This window comes from Gobio gobio, assembly GCF_949357685.1.
Source record: "Gobio gobio genome assembly, chromosome: 24".
In the NCBI taxonomy this organism is placed as follows: Eukaryota; Metazoa; Chordata; class Actinopteri; order Cypriniformes; family Gobionidae; genus Gobio; species Gobio gobio.
In genome coordinates this window covers 27,400,565-27,420,240 of record NC_137120.1, presented here as the reverse complement: position 1 = coordinate 27,420,240, position 19,676 = coordinate 27,400,565, and the positions used below count along the sequence as shown (strand labels likewise).

At 37.3% G+C, this 19,676-nt stretch overlaps 1 protein-coding gene across 3 annotated transcripts; it reads left to right on the top strand.

The window, feature by feature from the left end:
- The first annotated feature begins 6,618 nt into the window (after positions 1-6,618).
- On the top strand, positions 6,619-16,572 carry dnaja3b (DnaJ heat shock protein family (Hsp40) member A3b). 3 transcript variants are annotated; one of them, XR_013815808.1, is made up of 12 exons: positions 6,619-6,854; positions 8,038-8,171; positions 8,253-8,336; positions 10,435-10,635; positions 10,718-10,870; positions 10,960-11,107; positions 11,216-11,280; positions 15,136-15,264; positions 15,351-15,466; positions 15,549-15,646; positions 15,767-15,914; positions 16,087-16,216. XR_013815808.1 is itself a non-coding variant. In XM_079807635.1 (12 exons), the coding sequence occupies exons 1-11, from the start codon at positions 6,653-6,655 to the stop codon at positions 15,867-15,869; spliced, it is 1,437 nt and encodes a 478-aa protein (XP_079663761.1). In that variant the 5' UTR covers positions 6,619-6,652; the 3' UTR covers positions 15,870-15,914; positions 16,087-16,572. The 3 variants fall into 3 exon arrangements, 2 of the variants coding, with proteins under 2 accessions (XP_079663761.1, XP_079663762.1); XM_079807635.1 differs by having other exon boundaries at positions 15,763-15,914; positions 16,087-16,572; XM_079807636.1 differs by lacking the exon at positions 15,767-15,914 and having other exon boundaries at positions 16,087-16,572.
- Positions 16,573-19,676: the final 3,104 nt, after the last annotated feature.

The following is a 19,676-nucleotide window of genomic DNA, read 5'->3' as shown; positions in this document are numbered from 1 at the left end:
AAGAGCCAAAGACCAGTATCCAAAACACTATTGCAAATCCCTAGAAACCATTCAAAGCCACCACTGACATTTTTATTAGAAAAGTGTAAACTAGTTTACCCTTATGAAAGCACACTTTAAAAGGGTACTTAAATACGGAAATAATATAGGCCTACAGTACTTTAAAAGAATATACTTAAAGGCACAATATGTAAGATTTTTAGATCAAAACCAAAACCCACTAGAACAATGTTATATATTTTGTTGACTTGTGTACTTAAATTATCCCAAATGTTTCCAAGAATGTTTAAATTCAGAGAAATAAGCAACTTTAACCAGGACCGTGTCTGTGCGTCATCAGACATTTTACCCGTTACCCTCGATTTCCAGTTTTATTTTGTAGAAACCATGAAAACACCAAAGACGCTTTAATATATCATGTGTTTTATTAGACATTCATTGTCAGAAAGAGAATCATTGTTATTTAGCTCAATACTTAAATTTAGTTTTCTTGAATTACCGTGAGTACCATGTTTTACCATGCCTAATATCGATCTAGCTTACTGCAGTGTCTCCTAGTAACCGCCGACCGCAAACGCAGAGTAGCATTATAACATAACTTTCAACACAAACAAATGTATCTAATATGATAAAACATCACTGCGTAACCCCACATACACATGACTGGAAGAAACTTAAGCAGTCGTCTGTGGAATAATAAAATCTCCGCTGCTCTTGAGCCGCATGTCATGCTTGTCTCTCATTAGCTCCAGGGGCCTCATTCTACTCCAACGCTTCATACTACAGTAACATTATTAAATATTTAATACATTAGCTCATCCATAAATTTAAGCCCGAGTAACGCCGGATTCTTTTCCACCGGTTGTAGAGATGAAGACAACTCCCATGATTCTGCGAAGTCAAGGCATCATCAAGATAAGCCTTTGTTTTGAATAAGTGACCTCTAGCAGTGAAAATTACATATTGTGCCTTTAAGTGTGAACTGAATGTAATATTTCTCTGGACTCTTATTTGCATGTTAATTTTAATTAAATTCGATTAATTAAAATGTAGGCCTATTATAGTGCTAATAAATGTAGGTATACATGTGCTTTAGGCCCCGTCCACACGAAGCCAGAACTTTCCCTATCCGATCTTTTTTTTTTTCTCGTTTCAAGAAATATCTGCGTACACACGAGAGCATGAAAACGGCTCAAAACGATGTAGTATACATGCCAGGCCAGTATGTGACACTGTAATTCTGCCACAGAAATACACTAAAAACAGAGAAGAAGAGTTGTGGCTAGAAGGGGTGCGGCAACAGTCGAAGGTGAGGTAAAATCTCACAATAAAATAACAATAAATAAATTTGCTACTTACCAGATGTGTTTTATTAACGTATACACCTACCCCAACCCTAAACATACCCTTACAAAAATGCAAATACAGTAATTAAACAACGCAGTATTGATGTGCGCATGCCCAGTGCCCGTAGTTGTATTCCTTCTAGTCTTCCCCGCGCAGGACGTGGTGTGATGACATCACCGTTTCACAAAATATACTTATTGGCTGTATACACAAAACCGCAAGGGTGTCGTTTTCAGATTTATCCACTTTAGGACCCGGTTTAAAATAATAGCGGTTTTAGTCTCCCAAAATGCCGGATCCGTGTGGACGAAACGCCAATACGATAAAAAATTTATATGTATACAGTGATACGCGTCTCTGTGTGGACGGGCCCTTAGTATGTCAGTCAACACATCACAATAGGTGTATTTCTTTAAAGCATGACAAAAGATTATTAAAACTTAATGATACAATGTAAAGTCCATGAAAGTGCTCTTAAGTGTGTTAGGAAACAGTCATGAAAGAGCACTTATGTGTATAAGGAAACAGTCACGAAAGTGCACTTAAGTGTGTCAAGAAACAGTCATGAAAGTGTACTTAAGTGTGTCAGGAAACAGTCATGAAAGTGTACTTAAGTGTATAATGAAAAAGTCATGAAAGTGCACTTAAGTGTGTCAGGAAACAGTCATGAAAGTGTACTTAAGTGTATAAGGAAACAGTCATGAAAGTGCACTTAAGTGTGTCAGGAAACAGTCATGAAAGTGTACTTAAGTGTATAAGGAAACAGTCATGAAAGTGTACTTAAGTGTGTCAGGAAACAGTCATGAAAGTGTACTTAAGTGTGTCAGAAAACAGTCATGAAAGTGTACTTAAGTGTATAAGGAAACAGTCATGAAAGTGCACTTAAGTGTGTCAGGAAACAGTCATGAAAGTGTACTTAAGTGTATAAGGAAACAGTCATGAAAGTGCACTTAAGTGTGTCAGGAAACAGTCATGAAAGTGTACTTAAGTGTATAAGGAAACAGTCATGAAAGTGTACTTAAGTGTATAAGGAAACAGTCACGAAAGTGCATTTAAGTGTGTCAAGAAACAGTCATGAAAGTGTACTTAAGTGTGTCATGAAACAGTAATGAAAGTGTACTTAAGTGTATAAGGAAACAGTCATGAAAGTGTACTTAAGTGTATAAGGAAACAGTCACGAAAGTGCATTTAAGTGTGTCAAGAAACAGTCATGAAAGTGTACTTAAGTGTGTCATGAAACAGTAATGAAAGTGCACTTAAGTGTGTCAGGAAACAGTCATGAATGTGTACTTAAGTGTATAAGGAAACAGTCATGAAAGTGCACTTAAGTGTATAAGGAAACAGTCATAAAAGTACACTTAAGTGTGTAAGGAAACAGTCATGAACCTTAGGAAGGCCCTGTCCCATAATGGCACCCTAAATACTCTGCATCTTCCTCTGACTCCGCACTTTCGTGACGCAACGCTGCTTTGACTGTCAGGAAGATGTCTGCTGTGAAGCACGCTTCAGTGCGGGCTCGGCAAAAGTGCGCATTTTGACTGCAAAGGGGGCGCTCGCGAGCACCCTTCTGAAACCTAAAATGACAAAATGGGCCACCCTACGGTCTATGGATTTAATCCCCATGGATTTAACTGACACACGCATGCGGCAGCCATTGCAAGTCTAACCAAAAGTGTGTATGAAGTGTGCCATTTGGGACAGGGCCGAAACAGTCATGAAAGAGCACTTAAGTGCATTAGGAAACACTCATGAAAATGCAATTAAGTGTGTTAGGAAACAGTCATCAAAGTAGGGTGACCAAACGTCCTGTTTTTAAGTCCTGTCCTGTCCCTAATATAACAATTTTCTATCCATACAGGATAAATAAAATGTATTGATACTGGATTTAAATGTATTGAAATTAATAAGGAATCTTTGAGTAAACTTTGAGTATCATTTGAGTGTCTCATAGCCTGGCCGAATCAAAATATGGTCACCCTACATGAATGTGCACTCAAGTGCCCTTTTATTTACTTATTAAAACATTTAAAAAATACACCTTTAAGATTTGAAGTACACTACAACTGCACATTAAATACAATTAAGCACACTTCTTTTTCATAAGGGTATTATATTACAAAAGCCATTAGCAATGTTATCAATTCATTGCCATCTCGAGCATGTGTGCAACAGTAAGCAAAAGAATGAGTGTGTGAAAGAGCGCAGGGGAACAGTTGAAAGCAGTTGAGAGCTGCAGAGCAGTGGGACTTTCTTAATTCAACACACATGTTAGCCATGCTTGTTTTACTGAGAGTGATTGGGGATTGTTAACTTTTACTGTACGCTGAAAGAGAAGGATGAACTATGCCTGGGTCTGAACTTCTGCCCACTCAAAGATGTCTACATTCATTTAATGAAGACAATTATCTCAGTGGAGTTTCCATGCTTAAACATAAAATGCATCCCGTTCGGGATTCCCAGAGATGACATAAGCAAACAAAAACACTCCATTCCCTGCCCGTTTCGACTAAAACAGCCCTTTCTCACACAGAAACGGGCGTATTTCTGCCTGCGGAGGTGGCATAAGAGGCGCAGCGGTTTAACTCACCACACACACAAGCCTCTGCGTCCAACCAGCAACCAAGCTCATCATGACATCAGCCACAGTCATTATGACATCATCATCACCAGGGGGTCTCAGTGCCGTCCAAACCCCAGTCGCCACAGGCCGGCAAGACCACACTGCTTCGTATTAAACAGAGCCATGGTTAGACCACACTTATGACTTGTGGAAATTGTGGGGTTTTATGAGTACATACGCCGTTCAAAATATCATTTTACCTCCTCAAGAAACCTCAGGTCTGTTAAAATGCTAGTTTAACTCCTGACCGTGTCCCCTGGCTATGGCAGCAGTCTTTGGTACAGTGGGAAAGAAATGTGGAAAGACTTAAAGACAAATAAAGTCATTACTGTAAAGATGATCTTGAGAGGTCTCGGTGGTCTTGGTCTGGGCCTCAAGGGGTCTAGTCTTGATTATGGTTTTGACTCCAGCTTCGCTAAGAATTTTTTTTTTAGTTTAGATTCCCATGATATACAACCCCAAATCAGAAAAAGTTGGGACAGTATGGAAAACGCAAAAAAAAAAAAAAAGAAGTGATTTCTAAATTTACTTTGACTTGTATTTCATTGCAGACAATATGAACACAAGTCATTCAGACCTGCAACAAAAAGTTGGGACAGTAAAGCATTTACCACTTTGTAATGTTGCCATTCCTTTTCACAACACTTAAAAGACGTTTAGGGACTGAAGACACCAAGTGATTAAGTGTTTCAGGTGTAATTTTGTCCCATTCTTCCTGCAAACAAGTCTTAAGGTGGGCAACAGTACGGGGTCTTCGTTGTCGCATTTTGCGCTTCAAAATGCGCCACACATTCTCTATTGGAGACAGGTCGGGACTGCAGGCAGGCCAGTCAAGTACCCGTACCCTCTTCCTCCGCAGCCAGGACTTTGTAATGTGTGCAGAATGTGGTTTTGCATTGTCTTGTTGAAATATGCATGGACGTCCCTGGAAAAGATGTCTTCTTGAAGGCAGCATATTATGCTCCAAAATCTCTATGTACTTTTCAGCATTAATGGTGCCTTCACAGAAGTGCAAGTTACCTTTGCCAAGGGTACTGACATAACCCCATACCATGACAGACCCTGGCTTTTGGACTTGCTGCTGGTAACAGTCTGGATGATCCTTTTCTTCTTTGGTCCGGAGCACACGGTGTCCATTCCTCCCAAAAAATACCTGAAATACTGATTCATCTGACCACAGTACACGTTTCCACTGTGTGATGGTCCATCCCAGATGCCTCCGAGCCCAGAGAAGTCGACGGCGCTTCTGGACACTGTTAACATAGGGCTTCCTTTTGGCACAGTACAGTTTTAACTGGCATTTGTGGATGTAACTACGTATTGTGGTACTTGACAAAGGTTTGCCAAAGTAGTCCTGAGCCCATGTGGTGATATCGCTTATAGATGAATGACGATTCTTGATGCAGATCGGAGATCACGGTTGTTCAGCTTAGGCTTGCGCCCTTGTCCTTTACGCACTGAAATTCCTCCAGATTCCTTGAATCTTTTAATTATGTTATGGACTGTTGAATGTGAAATATCCAAATTTCTTCCTATCTTTCTTTGAGGAACATTGTTTTAAACATTTCAATAATTTTCTCACGTATTTGTTGGCAAACTGGCGATCCTCGGCCCATCTTTGCTCCTAAAGGATTAGACCTTTCTTGGATGCTGCTTTTGTACCAAATCATAATTACAATCACCTGTTGACATCACCTGTTTCAAATCACATCATTATTTAACCATTTTACCTCATTACTAGCCCTAAATTGCTCCTGTCCCAACTTTTTTTGAAATGTGTGGCAGGTCTGAATGACAGGAAAGGATGCATATTTACAAATGACATGAAGTTGACCAGACAAAACATGAAATATTTTGTGTTCATATTGTCTGCAATGAAATACAAGTCAAAGTAAATTTAGAAATCACTTCTTTTTTTTTTTTTTGCGTTTTCCATACTGTCCCAACTTTTTCTGATTTGGGGTTGTATATGCTTAGTTATAATAGCAAACTACTTACATAAAATACATATACATATCAGTTGATACCTCAATGATCTGTCTTAGCAAGATTATATTTGATGTTTAGTTTTATGATGAAAGCTCTGAAGTCTGTGTGTAATGTAATGCTGTGCAATATAATGATGATTGATTGAGTTATGAAGGAATAAATGTCCCCAAAAGCCTGATATCATATCTGATACTCACATTTTAACATGTTTTTGTTGTTGAATTATGTATGGATAATCAAGTAAATAAGTGGCTTGAGTCCAGTAAGCATTTAACTTGAAATATTAATAACAATGAAAAAGTTATTCTTATGTTTACGTTATAAAAATCAGTAAAGACCAATTAAAAGACACGTGTAAAAGACGACAGGAGGTGTAGGCTAGTAGATTCAATAGGATTTTGATCATGTTGATCATTTAGAGGTCTTAGAGAATTCTATGTCAAAATGATGCAGTAGGCTTTATATATTGGGTTAATATAGTATTTGAATTAACTTAAATGGCGTGTATAGCCTACCTATTGTATACAAAAAGCTGTTGTATACCGTGTACACCAAAACAGCAATCCAGTTGCCATCTCCCCAAACTGTGTTCATACCGCTCCATCTAGTGGTGAAAAGCCGCAAAGCAATTGTAAATGAATAGCAAACCCCCATGCGCATGCGCAGTACACAGCCGGCCCATAGAGCGATGTAAACATGGCAGCCTCCAGTGCTCGCTGTACTGCACGTTGGCTGTCAGGCGGTATACCTGGACTTCGCAGCACCTGTGCACTTTTAAAGTCCTCTAGACACGGATATATCGCGGCTTTGAGGATATGTTGGACGCGTAGTCTTGTGACGGGGGGTAATTTAAGCTGCTGGAGGCACAGAGGATGTCTGACATTGAAGGGGTTACCAGGTGAGCTGGTTATGTGATCAAAGTAGTTGTGTTAGTGGAACAAGCGTTATATTGCATAAATATGTCAGGTCTAACAAATCACACTTTTGTGGATGTATTTGTCCATTTATGTAAGTGCTATTAGAAAAGTTAAAAGAGATGATGCAACTGACTGACATAATTGCAAATATAAGTAAAGTGTCCTTATAAAAATGTGTCATCATGGTAATAATCATAGTTATTGTCACTAACGTAAAAGTGTGCAACTTGGCGTGTAGTAGGCACACAGATTTAAGATTGAAAGTTTAATATTGTATGCAACAGTTAACTACAAATAAAGTTAATGTTTAGTTACATTTTTGGCGTGCTGTGGTGTTCTGAAATGAGGAGGCAAAGTCCTCACAGTTTAAAAATAAAAAATGTATATACAGTGGTGGCCAAAATTATTAGAACACTGACAGATCTGAAAATTTGAAAACACAAAATGATTTAATTTCATAGTGTTCATGAAACATGCAGATGATTGCTCTGACCATCATCAGATGAAGTGAGTCATACTGTTTTTATCCACTTTTAACTTTAATATATTTTGTCTGAGAACTTCAACACTAATGTTATCCCATGCCTTTTCCAGGCAATTGATTGCTCACAAAAATAGTTTTTCATGTTTTCAAGCCCTTTAAAGTTTGACATAAAGCGGTGATATCTAAGTGGCTGAGTTGTTTGTTTACTTTTTATTTAGTCCTCCCATTAATGCCACCATTTTGTTCCTTCAGACCAAACCTCCTTCAGACCAAAACTTAACACTTGTAAATGATTAGTGGCCAGACTCTCTGTAATTTTGTAATATTTGCGTTGTTTTTATTTTAGTGTTTTCCATAGTAGGCTATTTTTTTTCCTGTTATGGAAGTCAATGGCCACTGTCAACTGGTTGAGTGAATAATTAGATCATAAGGAGTCGGGTTTTTTTTTTTTATTCCTGAATGATTCTGTTGCTAAATTCGGAACCGCAAATGGGCAGTGAAGAAAGAACCGCTGAGAAATCCCCACTGACTGACATTTCATTGCTTCTTATTTTGCAACAACTAATAAAAGAGATAACGATAGAGACACTTTCAAGAAAGTGGCAGAAAATGTAATTCTCATTCATAAAAGAGATCATGTAATAGTCTTATATTAATGTCGAGTGTGTGTTGTTTTTCAGAGTGGAGGAGCCACAGTGTTTTCAGCTCTCATTTTTTCCACACTACTTCTGGGTGCCGTCAGCAAGATTTCTATGAGGTTTTGGGGGTTCCTCGGACTGCCTCTCAAAAAGAGATTAAGAAAGCCTACTACCAGGTTTGACAACCCATATAACATTAGTTTCATATTATTGAAGGATGGTTCACATGGGGGTTTAACATGAGTATTTTCACTCAGTTGGCCAAGAAATATCATCCAGACACCAACCCAAATGATCCTGAAGCTAAAGAGAAGTTTTCCAAGCTCGCAGAAGCCTATGAGGTGAGAAAAATGTAATGTTCATTTTTCCTCTAAATGTCTTGCATTACATTAATCTGGTGTTTGGGTGAAATTTAAGCCTGTTTGGGCTATATTTTACACCAAAATCCAAAATATTTTTTGCATAAAGAAAAATTAAAGGGTTACTTCAGCGATTAGCATTAAGCTTTGTATCAGTAGAAACCCGGTAGTATATTAAAATGATGGTACTTTCCCCCCTCATATCCCCCTGAGACGAGAGAATTATGCTTTTTATTTCTGGAAAAAATCCTCAGATGAAGCAAATATCGTCATTTTGCGTCATCGGAGGATTTTTTGGCCAGAGGCTAAAAACTACAGCCAGTAGAAGGAGCTGTTCCACATGTTATCAACCCGCCCACAGGGGAGAGATCTCACTCACAGAATGTAAATGCGCACGGCCACTCGGATCGGGCATTAATAACGGAGCGGTGTGGAGCAAAGTGAGTGTTTCAACTTTTCAATGAATTCCTATGAAAGTTGCTTCCATATGCGATCTGAAAACGCGCCAGACTGGACACGTGCCATGAATGACAGCCGCTCTTACCTCAGCTCTGCTCAGCTCTTCGCTCGTGATGAATGAAATCTGACTCCTGGTGCGTTTGTCCCGTGACTTTCGTTCGGCTCACTCACACATTATTGAAAAGACACGTTCAGTTTTTAATTGTAGTGTCTGTTTTCTAATTGAACTAAATTATTATGAAGATCAAAGCGACGCTGGGGGCGGTGTAGGGAGTGGCCTCGTATGGCAGCGAAGCAAGTGCATTCTGGGAGTTGTCTCTCAACCACATGAGTCTTTTCTCAGTCTAGAAGGCACCAAATTCAAAAATAATTTCACATTTCTACTACATAAATTACCCAGTTTAAATACACATTCATCTTCCCAGCGCTGAAGTGCCCCTTTAAGCATATTTTAGTACCTTATTTTTTCCCATTGTGACAGTATTTTAATGACAATTATTAAGCACAGTCCCTTTTTACCAAGCTGCTTGGCAATTTCCCCGTAGCCCTTTCCAGCCTTGTGGAGGTGTACAATTTTGTCTCTAGCTCTTTGGTCTTGGCCATGTTAGTAGTTGTATTCTTACTGATTGTATGGGGTGGACAGGTGTCTTTATGCAGCTAACGGCCTCAAACAGGTGCATTTAATTTAGGATAATAAATGGAGTGGAGGTGGACATTTTAAAGGCAGACTAACAGGTCTTTGAGGGTCAGAATTCTAGCTGATAGACAGGTGTTCAAATACTTATTTGCAGCTGTATCATACAAATAAATAGTTAAAAAATCATACATTGTAATTTCTGGATTTTTTTTTTTTTGATTATGTCTCTCACAGTGGACATGCACCTACGATGACAATTTCAGACCCCTCCATGATTTCTAAGTGGGAGAACTTGCAAAATAGCAGGGTGTTCAAATACTTATTTTCCTCACTGTATATATAAACAGGCATAACATTATGACCGGTGAAGTGAATAACACTGGTTATCTCTTCATCATGGCACCTGTTAGTGGGTGGGATATATTAGGCAGCAAGTGAACATTTTGTCCTCAAAGTTGATGTGGAAAAATGGGCAAGCGTAAGGAGTTTGACAAGGGCCAAATTGTGATGGCTAGATGAGTGGGTCAGAGCATCTGGATGCAGCTCTTGTGGGGTGTTCCCGCCCGGTCTGCAGTGGTCAGTATCTATCAAAAGTGGTCCAAGGAAGGAACAGTGGTGAACCAGCAACAGGGTCATGGGCAGCCAAGGCTCATTGATGCACGTGGAGAGCGAAGGCTGGCCCGTGTGGTCTAATCAAACAGACAAGCTAATGCTAACGCAGTTAATGCTGGTTCTGATAGTAAGGTGTCCGAATACACAGTGCATCGCAGTTTGTTGCGTATGGGGCTGCAAAGCCGCAAACCAGTCAGGGTATATATAATAACTTAATAACAGGGTATATATATAATAACTTAATAACTTTTTATTTATTTAAAAAAATGTTTTTAGTTAAATATATACAGGTATGACCCAGTGTTTTTTTTTCTTTCTTGAAATTCATCATGATTTTTAATTAGGTGTGTTTTTGCCGTTCTGTGTATATAGACCCTCAGTGATGAGCTGAAGAGGAAGCAGTATGACACGTACGGTTCTGCCGGTCCCAGTGCAGGTGGGGCGGGGCAGCAGCAGTACTGGAGAGGTGGGGCCACGGTGGACCCCGAAGAGCTGTTCAGGAAGATCTTTGGAGAGTTTGCAGGGGGGCGTGGCTTTGGAGACCTCAACTCGATGTTCGAACAGGCACCTGAAGTGAGACACACAGCGACGACTGTCCCTCATTTGTGTTCCTCTTTAAATTCCCACCACCTGAACCCTCTCTCTCTCGCCGTAGTTTGTGATGGAGCTGACGTTCACGCAGGCTGCCAAGGGTGTGAATAAGGAGATAACAGTCAACATAGATGATGCCTGTCCACGCTGTGACGGAAAAGGTCATGAGCCGGGAACTAAAGTTTCACATTGTCACTATTGCAATGGCACAGGCATGGTGAGGATGCAATAGAAACCGTATTAGCAATCACATTTATTTTCCTTGCATTTCTTTGAATAATGTCTAATAATTACTCTTTTATGCAGGAATCTATTAGCACAGGCCCGTTTATGATGCGCTCAGCGTGTAGGCGCTGTGGTGGGCGGGGCTCTATCATCATCACCCCTTGCGTTATGTGCCGGGCAACTGGACAAACCAAACAGAAACAGACCGTTATGGTTCCTGTGCCTGCAGGTGTGTGTCCGGGACTGACTGTACATTCACGCTGCATTGTACAGGTGCACAAAATGAACTGTGCTGAACGTGAGGTACTGACTGTCTATTGTTGTGGATGTGTTTTAGGTATTGCAGACGGACAGACAGTCAAGGTGCCTGTCGGGAAGAAATATATTTATATCACATTCAGGGTGAGTCTTCCTGCAGTGATGCTCGCGAGGTGTTTACATGCATAACATATGAAGTGAATTAACCCTCTGGGGTTCTTCATTTATGGGTCACACTCAGGACCTTCGGGTCAAAAATGACCCGGAGGGCGGGATTAAGATAAAAAAGATTTGAGTAAAATCAATTAAATATATTTTAGTTCAATAATATTTTTTCTTTTCTTTTTTGGTGTTTTGAGATAATTTTATGATTTATAATTAATATTTATTCAATAATTATGACCCATTTTTTCCCATTGAATATACTAAAAAAATTATATATATATATATATATAAACATTTTTTTAAATTTGTATTAAAGCTGTTTTTCATTTTAGAGTCAAGCCTATGCCTCATGAAACCAATTTTTTAAATGAGATTGGTGCCATCCGGTGGACACATTGAGCATTTTTATCACGCAATAGCACATTTTTACCAATATAGTGGATCTTGCGTTTTATAAAATTAAAAAAAAGTCGTAGCTTCATCGGAATGGTCCGAAACTTGGTGACTTTATTGGTACTTGGTATATGACAGAGGTGGACGAAGTAAACAGCTCTATTACTTAAGTAAAAGTACTACTGGTCAAATATTACTCCATTACAAGTGAAAGTTCTAAAAACTGATTTTTATTTAAGTAAAAGTACAGAAGTATTTGTTTTTAAAAGTACTTAAGTATCAAAAGTAAATTTCCTTTTTTATGTCAATGCATTATTTTATTATTGTTGCATTGTTGTATAAATGCACATTATGCCACCATGGTGGTTTAAGCCAGTCAATGATGCTCCATCCGACATGCTAGTATACGACCACCTTAAACTAATTTCAATACTTGTATAAAAGTTACAAAGCTCTTTACAAAGCTGATGTCACTTTAAGGCTGAATGCATGGACCCTATACTCTGATACACATCCGATGTTCTCCCAACTGTTTACTCTTCTCTTTCTGCCAGACATTTACATTTTTGAACATTTTATGAGACATGTGTCAAGTGTATGCAAACCAGTGATGCCAGTAACGTTACTTAGTAACGCATTACTCTAATTTGACCACTTTTTCCAGTAACGACAAACCAGTAATCAGATTAAAGTAACTTATCCAAGTCACTGTGAGTTACTTTTTTTTGTCATTTTCCTTAGTAAAAATATATTTTTTTGCTCTCTTGTTTAGTCTCAGCAGGGGTTTTCCTGCATAGAGAATTACGAGGCGGCCACTCTGTCAAATTTCTTGCCGCCTCCGTCTGTCGACAAAACTCAAGACTCAGATTAGGCATGTCGTGATAATTAAATAGGCTAATCATCAGAAATATATATTGTCACATTATCCTTCAGCAATCATTATTAGTATATTATTATTTGCTAGTAGCCTACAAAGTCATCTAAAGCCATTCCATAGCTGAATGTCTTTCCTCCGCTGTAGCTGTCAATCATTCTCCGTTCAGCATTCAAACTGCGTGTCGCGTTCGGTTCCAGTCAGCAGTCAGCGGTAAAGCTCACTCCATATGATATATTCCCGTTATAATACTTGATATGTTGATAAAATAATTTATCTTCCTGGAGTTTATCTTGCGGTTTCTGAAAGATGTTGTGCTCGCTACTCAGGTGACAACACAAGGACTATTAATTAGCATCACACGCACAATAACCAGAATTAAAAACTGTGAAGAAACAAATAATCAGTGAATGTTTGGACCGATAGGCTACATAGTAGACTAGGATTTGTGCGCTCAACGCTCATCTTCTATTTATGCCGTGAACTTTTCAATGTGCACTCGCGCTGCACTGCACACTCTGATTCCATGTTGCTTTAAGTGCTTTGTTGCCGCTCTGTTTGAAGCGTTTCATATATTTTCATAGTTTTGTGAACTTAAAGATTATTAAAAAATATATTGTTCTCACGGATCGATCATATATTTGTTGTCCCTTTACAGAGCTGCACATTACGTTTACAATAAAATATAAATCTTATAATTTTATATTATTTGTGTAGGCCCATATAATTTACATTCATATATTAATTAATTATTATATATAATATATTAAATATATGAAATAAATTAATTAAAAATTAAATATAAATTGTTTTTCATAAATGTATTTAATAAAAACACAAAGTAATTTGTACCTTTTCATTAACATGTTTAGGGTTTTATGTTTAGTGTGTTATGTTTAGTGTAGTGTAACATGTTTTATGTTTAGTGTTTTATGTTTAGTGTAGTGTAACATGTTTTATGTTTAGTGTTGGCAAAAACGGTTGTCATTTTTATGTTGAGGCTGCAGAGATGTTGTTGGCAACTGATGAATGTAACTAATAAAGTAACTTGTAATCTAACTTAGTTACTTTTAAAATCAAGTAATCTGTAAAGTAACTTAGTTACTTTTAAAATCAAGTAATCTGTAAAGTAACTAAGTTTTACTTTTTCAAAGTAACTGTGGCAACACTGATGCCAACTAAACTAATCTTTAATCTTTTCAGAAAACTGAAACACACTTTTTAAGTATGGCCAAGGGTGCACACACTGTGCCGAGGAACCGTCTTCTTCCATTTTGCTATAAACTGATCAGTGTTCAAAAAATGTTGGGAAACTTCACATGACCCTAAAAGAGTGATTACTGATACTGTCTGCAAAACCTTTTAAAGAAGAAAAAAAAATCCTCCACTGACTTTCAAAGCTGCTACAGAAACGACTTTCGACTTTGAGGACCTTGATAGAAATGTAGTAGAGTAAAAGTACGATATTTGTCTTTCAAATGTAGTGAAGTTAGAGTAATAAGTTTCCAGAAAAAAATATACTCAAGTAAAGTACAGATACTCAAAAAGTGTAATTAAGTACAGTACTCAAGTAAATTTACTTAGTTACTGTCCACCTCTGGTATATGAACACCCAAAAAAAATTAGGGACAGGATTTGAAAAGGTCGTAAAAAAAATAGTCACACTCAGGACCTTCGGGTCAAAAATGACCCCCATAGGAAATTAATGGGAAATTTGTTTTTTTGTGCATACAATCTACAAATCAGCCAGGATGCAGAAAAAAACAGTGCAAAACAGACAAAAAAACTCACCAACACACACAAAAACACACGCACACACACATTAACGCCATTCCAAATTAAGTGCCATTCCAAAACCTAATTGTGTTTTTGGCATATTTAGTCTTATTAAAGATTTTTCATATACCTACTATTATATTATTACTATTATATACCTACTATTATATTCATTTACCTTTATTATCCCTTTTAGAAACTCATGTTAATGTTATCTTCATAATTTTTTCCTATTTATTAAATTAGCTAAATCTGCAAATCTCTACTATCTTTAATATTTACATCAAATTTACATTTGAATTTATTATTATTTTACTTTCAGTATCCCTTTTAGTACATTTAATTTGTGAAGAAAACACAAATAAAAAAATTCAAAATTTGCTGATTGGTTATTTCATGCTGCTTTTTTATTTAATTATACACTTATTGCATTTTAATTTAAACTAGTGTTTTATTTAATTTAATATATGTTTTTCTACTGTTATTTTATATTTACTATCCCTTTTGTAACTCTTGTTAAATTAATGTTATTCTTGTCATTTATTCCTATTTGTTAAATTTGCTAATTTTCTTAATATCAAAAATATAAATCTTTTGTTTATTTACTTTTGATTTATTATTTGATTTTACACTTATTTTAAATGACGCTAAAATGTTTACTTTATTTTCTTTACTGTTTTATTACATTTAATTAGTGTTTTCTTGGTAAATTATCCCAATTTTGCTCTTGTTTTCTCTCTTATTTTATTCCAAGCGCTTTGCAAGTGTGTGTATCTCACTCCGTGTTGCAGGTCCAGAAGAGTCCAGTGTTTCGTCGTGATGGGGCTAATATCCACTCTGATGTGATGATTTCAGTGGCACAGGCGATTCTAGGAGGAACAGCCCGAGCACAGGGCCTGTACAGCACTATCGACATTGCGGTTAGAAAATAAAAGCACTTTATTGGAGCCTCAGTGGAATTCAAAACCATATTTTATGACTAAAAGAGGAAATGTGTTTCTTGCAGATTCCTCCAGGTATTCAAACAGACCATAAGATCCAACTGGCAGGAAAAGGCATCCCACGCTTGAATAGCTTTGGCTATGGAGACCATTATGTATATATCAAAATCAAAATTCCTAAGTAAGAGACTTTCACAGACACACACACACGCCTATTGCACTTCCAGTTTGTTTGTCTAATAAATCTCATGGATCATCTACAGGAAACTGACACACAAGCAGAGAACGCTGCTTTTAAGTTATGCGGAGGATGAGATGGATGTGGAGGGATCTGTTACTGGAGTAACCAGACCAGCCACTGGTAGATCAACAAACACCTTCACACACACAGACAACACGACTGCATAGTAATCTGCCTACACTTACCTCAAACGTAATTTCCTTCAGCTGTTTTGCTAAATGTTTGTGTTTATTCAGGTAGTTCTCAAGCCGGACAGACCTCAGAATCAGGGCAGAGCAGAGAGGAAGAGCCAGAGAAAGAGGAAGGGGGATTTTTCTCTAAACTGAAGAAGATTTTCACCTGAAGATCATGGAAGGAAGCAGTCTTGTGATGTTTTAGTGTAGACTTGGTGTGTATGAACAGTATATTCAATAGAGTCCTAAAGTGGGCCAATAAAACCTACCCAGTTATGCTAGTTTTGAGTTGAGAATAGATGAACATTTGAATTTTCAATCAGTAAACCATCACAAGATAACAAAGTATGTTTCCAGTACAGATGAGTTTTCTTTTTTTTTTTTCAGGTAAACAATCTTGAATTTCTATTCTACTTGAAGGCCAAAGACGAGAAGTGTGAAAGGAGTACAATAAGAAGGCACTTTCACACAGAAGAGGACATCTCCAATCACTCATCGTGTCACATTTGCTCATACAGATTAATTACAGAAGAGGAAATTTCAGATCCTTTAAAATTAAGGATTCAAAGAGAAGCTTAACTCCACCAATTCTCAGCCTGACGATGACCTCTGTGCTAAATGTGTGCTGTTTGGTGCGTGTTGTTGTTTTTTAAAGTTAATGTCTGAATAAATTAAGTAACAAGAAATCAGTTTTGTTATACACTAACAAACAGAACTGTAACAAAATTAAGAAATACAGTTAACACTAATAAGGTGTTGAAATGCTATGTTTTAGGGGTAAAATAACCAAGGCTAAAGAGCATTTTAGGCTCAACACACAGCAACCCTTCAGCTGTCACTATATTATAAATAAAATGTTATTATTTGAATACATTTGCTTCATAATAGACCCTTTTCGCATTTCTGGGTTTTTCAGAAGCGGAAGTCGTTACAGTTGGGAATACTTTTATAGCAGTGAATGAGAGAATGGATTAAATATATTTTTTTGCGTTCAAAGTGGCTCAAATAGCAAAAGAAAAACTCCACAATAGTGTTTTCGGAACTTTCAAAAAGGGGAAAATAGAGAGAGATTGATAATATCAGTTGGAAAATAGAAAGATGTCAATTTTACCATAATTCCCATAGCCGTTGTATTAAACCCACTTACAGCAGCATTCAATTGTTTTTGTAATTGGTAGCAAAAGTAATATAATACAAAGTGTAGTGTTATAAATGTACATACTTAAAAAAAAAATGAAAATGTAAAAAACTGCCAGATTTACGATGTTGATGACTGTTAAAATGATAGCTATATAGGCTAGCCTACATAATAAAAACTTCATTTTGTTCTAAAAGACTTTGGGATGGATATTTAAAATGTATAAAATACTTTGACCTCATTTTAACCACAAAACAAGCGCACTTGTCACCCAGGTCCGGTTCTACACCCTCAGACGCAAGCAAAAGCAGTTGATACTGTAAAAATATATTGGCGAAACAGATTCGGCAGATTTGCAAATTTGTGTTCGCGCTCTGGAGAGCGTCAATGCATCTATTACAAAGTGTTTTTGCAGCGGAGAGTAATGTAGCCATAACGTTAGATGTGAACTCTCGAACGTGATTTTTAAAGTTTTTTAGCATTTTAGTGACCGATTTTAGCGATCACTTTCGAGGCTACTGTCTATAAAATTAATTTAATAAAACTACAGATTTTCATGCTGCTAAAGAGGACTGACGGCCAATTGCATGCTGCAAAGTTTTGGAAGTGACATATAATTGCTGGATTCACTCAAGACAAAAAAAATATTCTCCCGAGACCCAGAATCGATGTTTTGCCCCCGTAAAAGACATATTTTAGCAAATTTCTCTGACAACATATACAGTTTTAAGTCTGGATATTCTTATCTAATATTCCCATTTATTACTCCCATTATAGGCTACACGTATTTTTACATTACATATTGTCCCAAAAACACATTAATATGCAAATTGAATACAGTGTATAGATACATTGCATTGAAAAAAAACATGTACGGCCATGTTTACACACATATTGCATTAAGTAAAATGGTATATCAAATTATTCTGTTATATCTTCCAAAACATAGGCCTAGTTGAGAATCATCTTTTTACAAAGTTTGGATTCAAAATCCCATTGTTTTTGCTTATTCATTTCTTTTAATTTTCTCAATAAATGGGTTCTGGTGAATGTTCTAGCATATAACATGGGTATATACACTGAACAAAATTATAAACGCAACACTTCTGTTTTTGCCCCGATTTTTCATGAGCTGAACTCAAAGATCTGACTTTTTCTATGTACACAAAAGGTCTATTTCTCTCAAATATCGTTCTCAAATCTGTCTAAATCTGTGTTAGTGAGCACTTCTCCTTTGCCGAGATAATCCATCCACCTCACATGTGTGGCATATCAAGATGCTGATTAGACAGCAGGATTATTGCGCAGGTGTGCCTTAGGCTGGCCACAATAAAAGGCCACTCTAAAATGTGCAGTTTTACTGTATTGGGGGGTTCGAAAACCAGTCAGTATTTGGTGTGACCATTTGCCTCATGCAGTGCAACATATCTCCTTCACATAGAGTTGATCAAGTTGTTGATTGTGGCCTGTGGAATGTTGGTCCACTCTTCAATGGCTGTGCGAAGTTGCTGGAGATTGGCAGGAACTGGATCGCGCTTCGTCGTATATGCCGATCCAGAGCATGTCAAACATGCTCAATGGGTGACATGTCCGGTGAGTATCCTGGCAATGCAAGAACTGTGATGTTTTCAGCTTCCAGGAATTGTGTACAGGTCCTTGCAACATGGGGACATGCATTATCATGCTGCAACATGAGGTGATGCGTATATTGTATATGTAAAAATATGTAAAGAAATATGTAAAAACATCACAAATGGGCAGACATAGGGTGCGTCTCAATCAGCTCCCTAGTTCAGTAGTCAGTCTAAATAGTCAAAATGTATTCAATAATAAACTCCATTTTGACAGTATCTATTTAGAAAAATCCTAATAAAATGTTATTGCATAATTTTTTATTGTTGTCTGCACTATTGCTCCTGTCTCCCTACTCCCAGTACCATATGAATGTGAATATTTTTCTGCTAAATTACTAATGTTCCTTTACACTAAATAATATTAATCTCCTTTAGCATACAGTATTTTAAGTGACAATAGTAATAGGGGCGCTACTGCTAACATTTGCTATCAGTTCAATTCTAATTTATCAAAGACAAAAAGTACAGTATTTACAGATGAAACTGACCTGCACTTGAAGCCCTGAACAGGTCAGTCATTTTGCAACGTTTCGCTGCTTCTTCTTGGAGTGCTTTCTTTTTCTTTGCCCTTTCACTCTCTGCTCGACCTGGCCGCTTTCTCTCCATCATCGGGTGCTGCATCGGGAGGCATAAAGTTGAATCGTAGCCCTGCCAGTCAGGTCAAGACTAACAGATTCATGATTTATTTTTATCATTAATAATAATTTTATTGAATGCCGAATTCGAAAATGATCACTTTAGTAAAGGCAATAATATAAAATAATGAGTATAAAAAATAAATAAATAAAAAACGCAGGCTGGCAGCAGGCCAAATTAGTCGCCAGGCCACCGGGAATCCTCCCGGTGCTCCCGATGGCCAGTCCGGGCCTGCCTGTGAGGTAAATGAATTATCTCGGCAAAAGAGAAGTGCTCACTAACACAGATCTAGACAGATTTGAGAACAATATTTGAGAGAAATAGGCCTTTTGTGTACGTAGAAAAAGTCTTAGATCTTTGAGTTCAGCTCATGAAAAATGGGGGCAAAAACAAAAGTGTTGCGTATATAATTTTGTTCAACATATATATGCAAAAGCAATGGGTTTTTTTTTCATTCACCAATCAACTTTTATGCTCTTTATTTTATCTATTTATTTATTTATTTGAAAATATATTTGTTTTTATGCTCCAAACAATGTAATGACCTAAAAAAAAAAATCTGCTTCTCA

What these genes read in the sequence shown, in the direction of transcription:
- dnaja3b (XM_079807635.1), top strand. Translation starts at nt 6,653, where the DNA reads ATGGCAGCCTCCAGTGCTCGCTGTACTGCACGTTGGCTGTCAGGCGGT. An exon ending in ATATTTATATCACATTCAGG is followed by an intron (nt 11,281 to 15,135) that starts GTGAGTCTTCCT and finishes TCCGTGTTGCAG; the next exon opens with GTCCAGAAGAGTCCAGTGTT. An exon ending in AGTAACCAGACCAGCCACTG is followed by an intron (nt 15,647 to 15,762) that starts GTAGATCAACAA and finishes GTGTTTATTCAG; the next exon opens with GTAGTTCTCAAGCCGGACAG.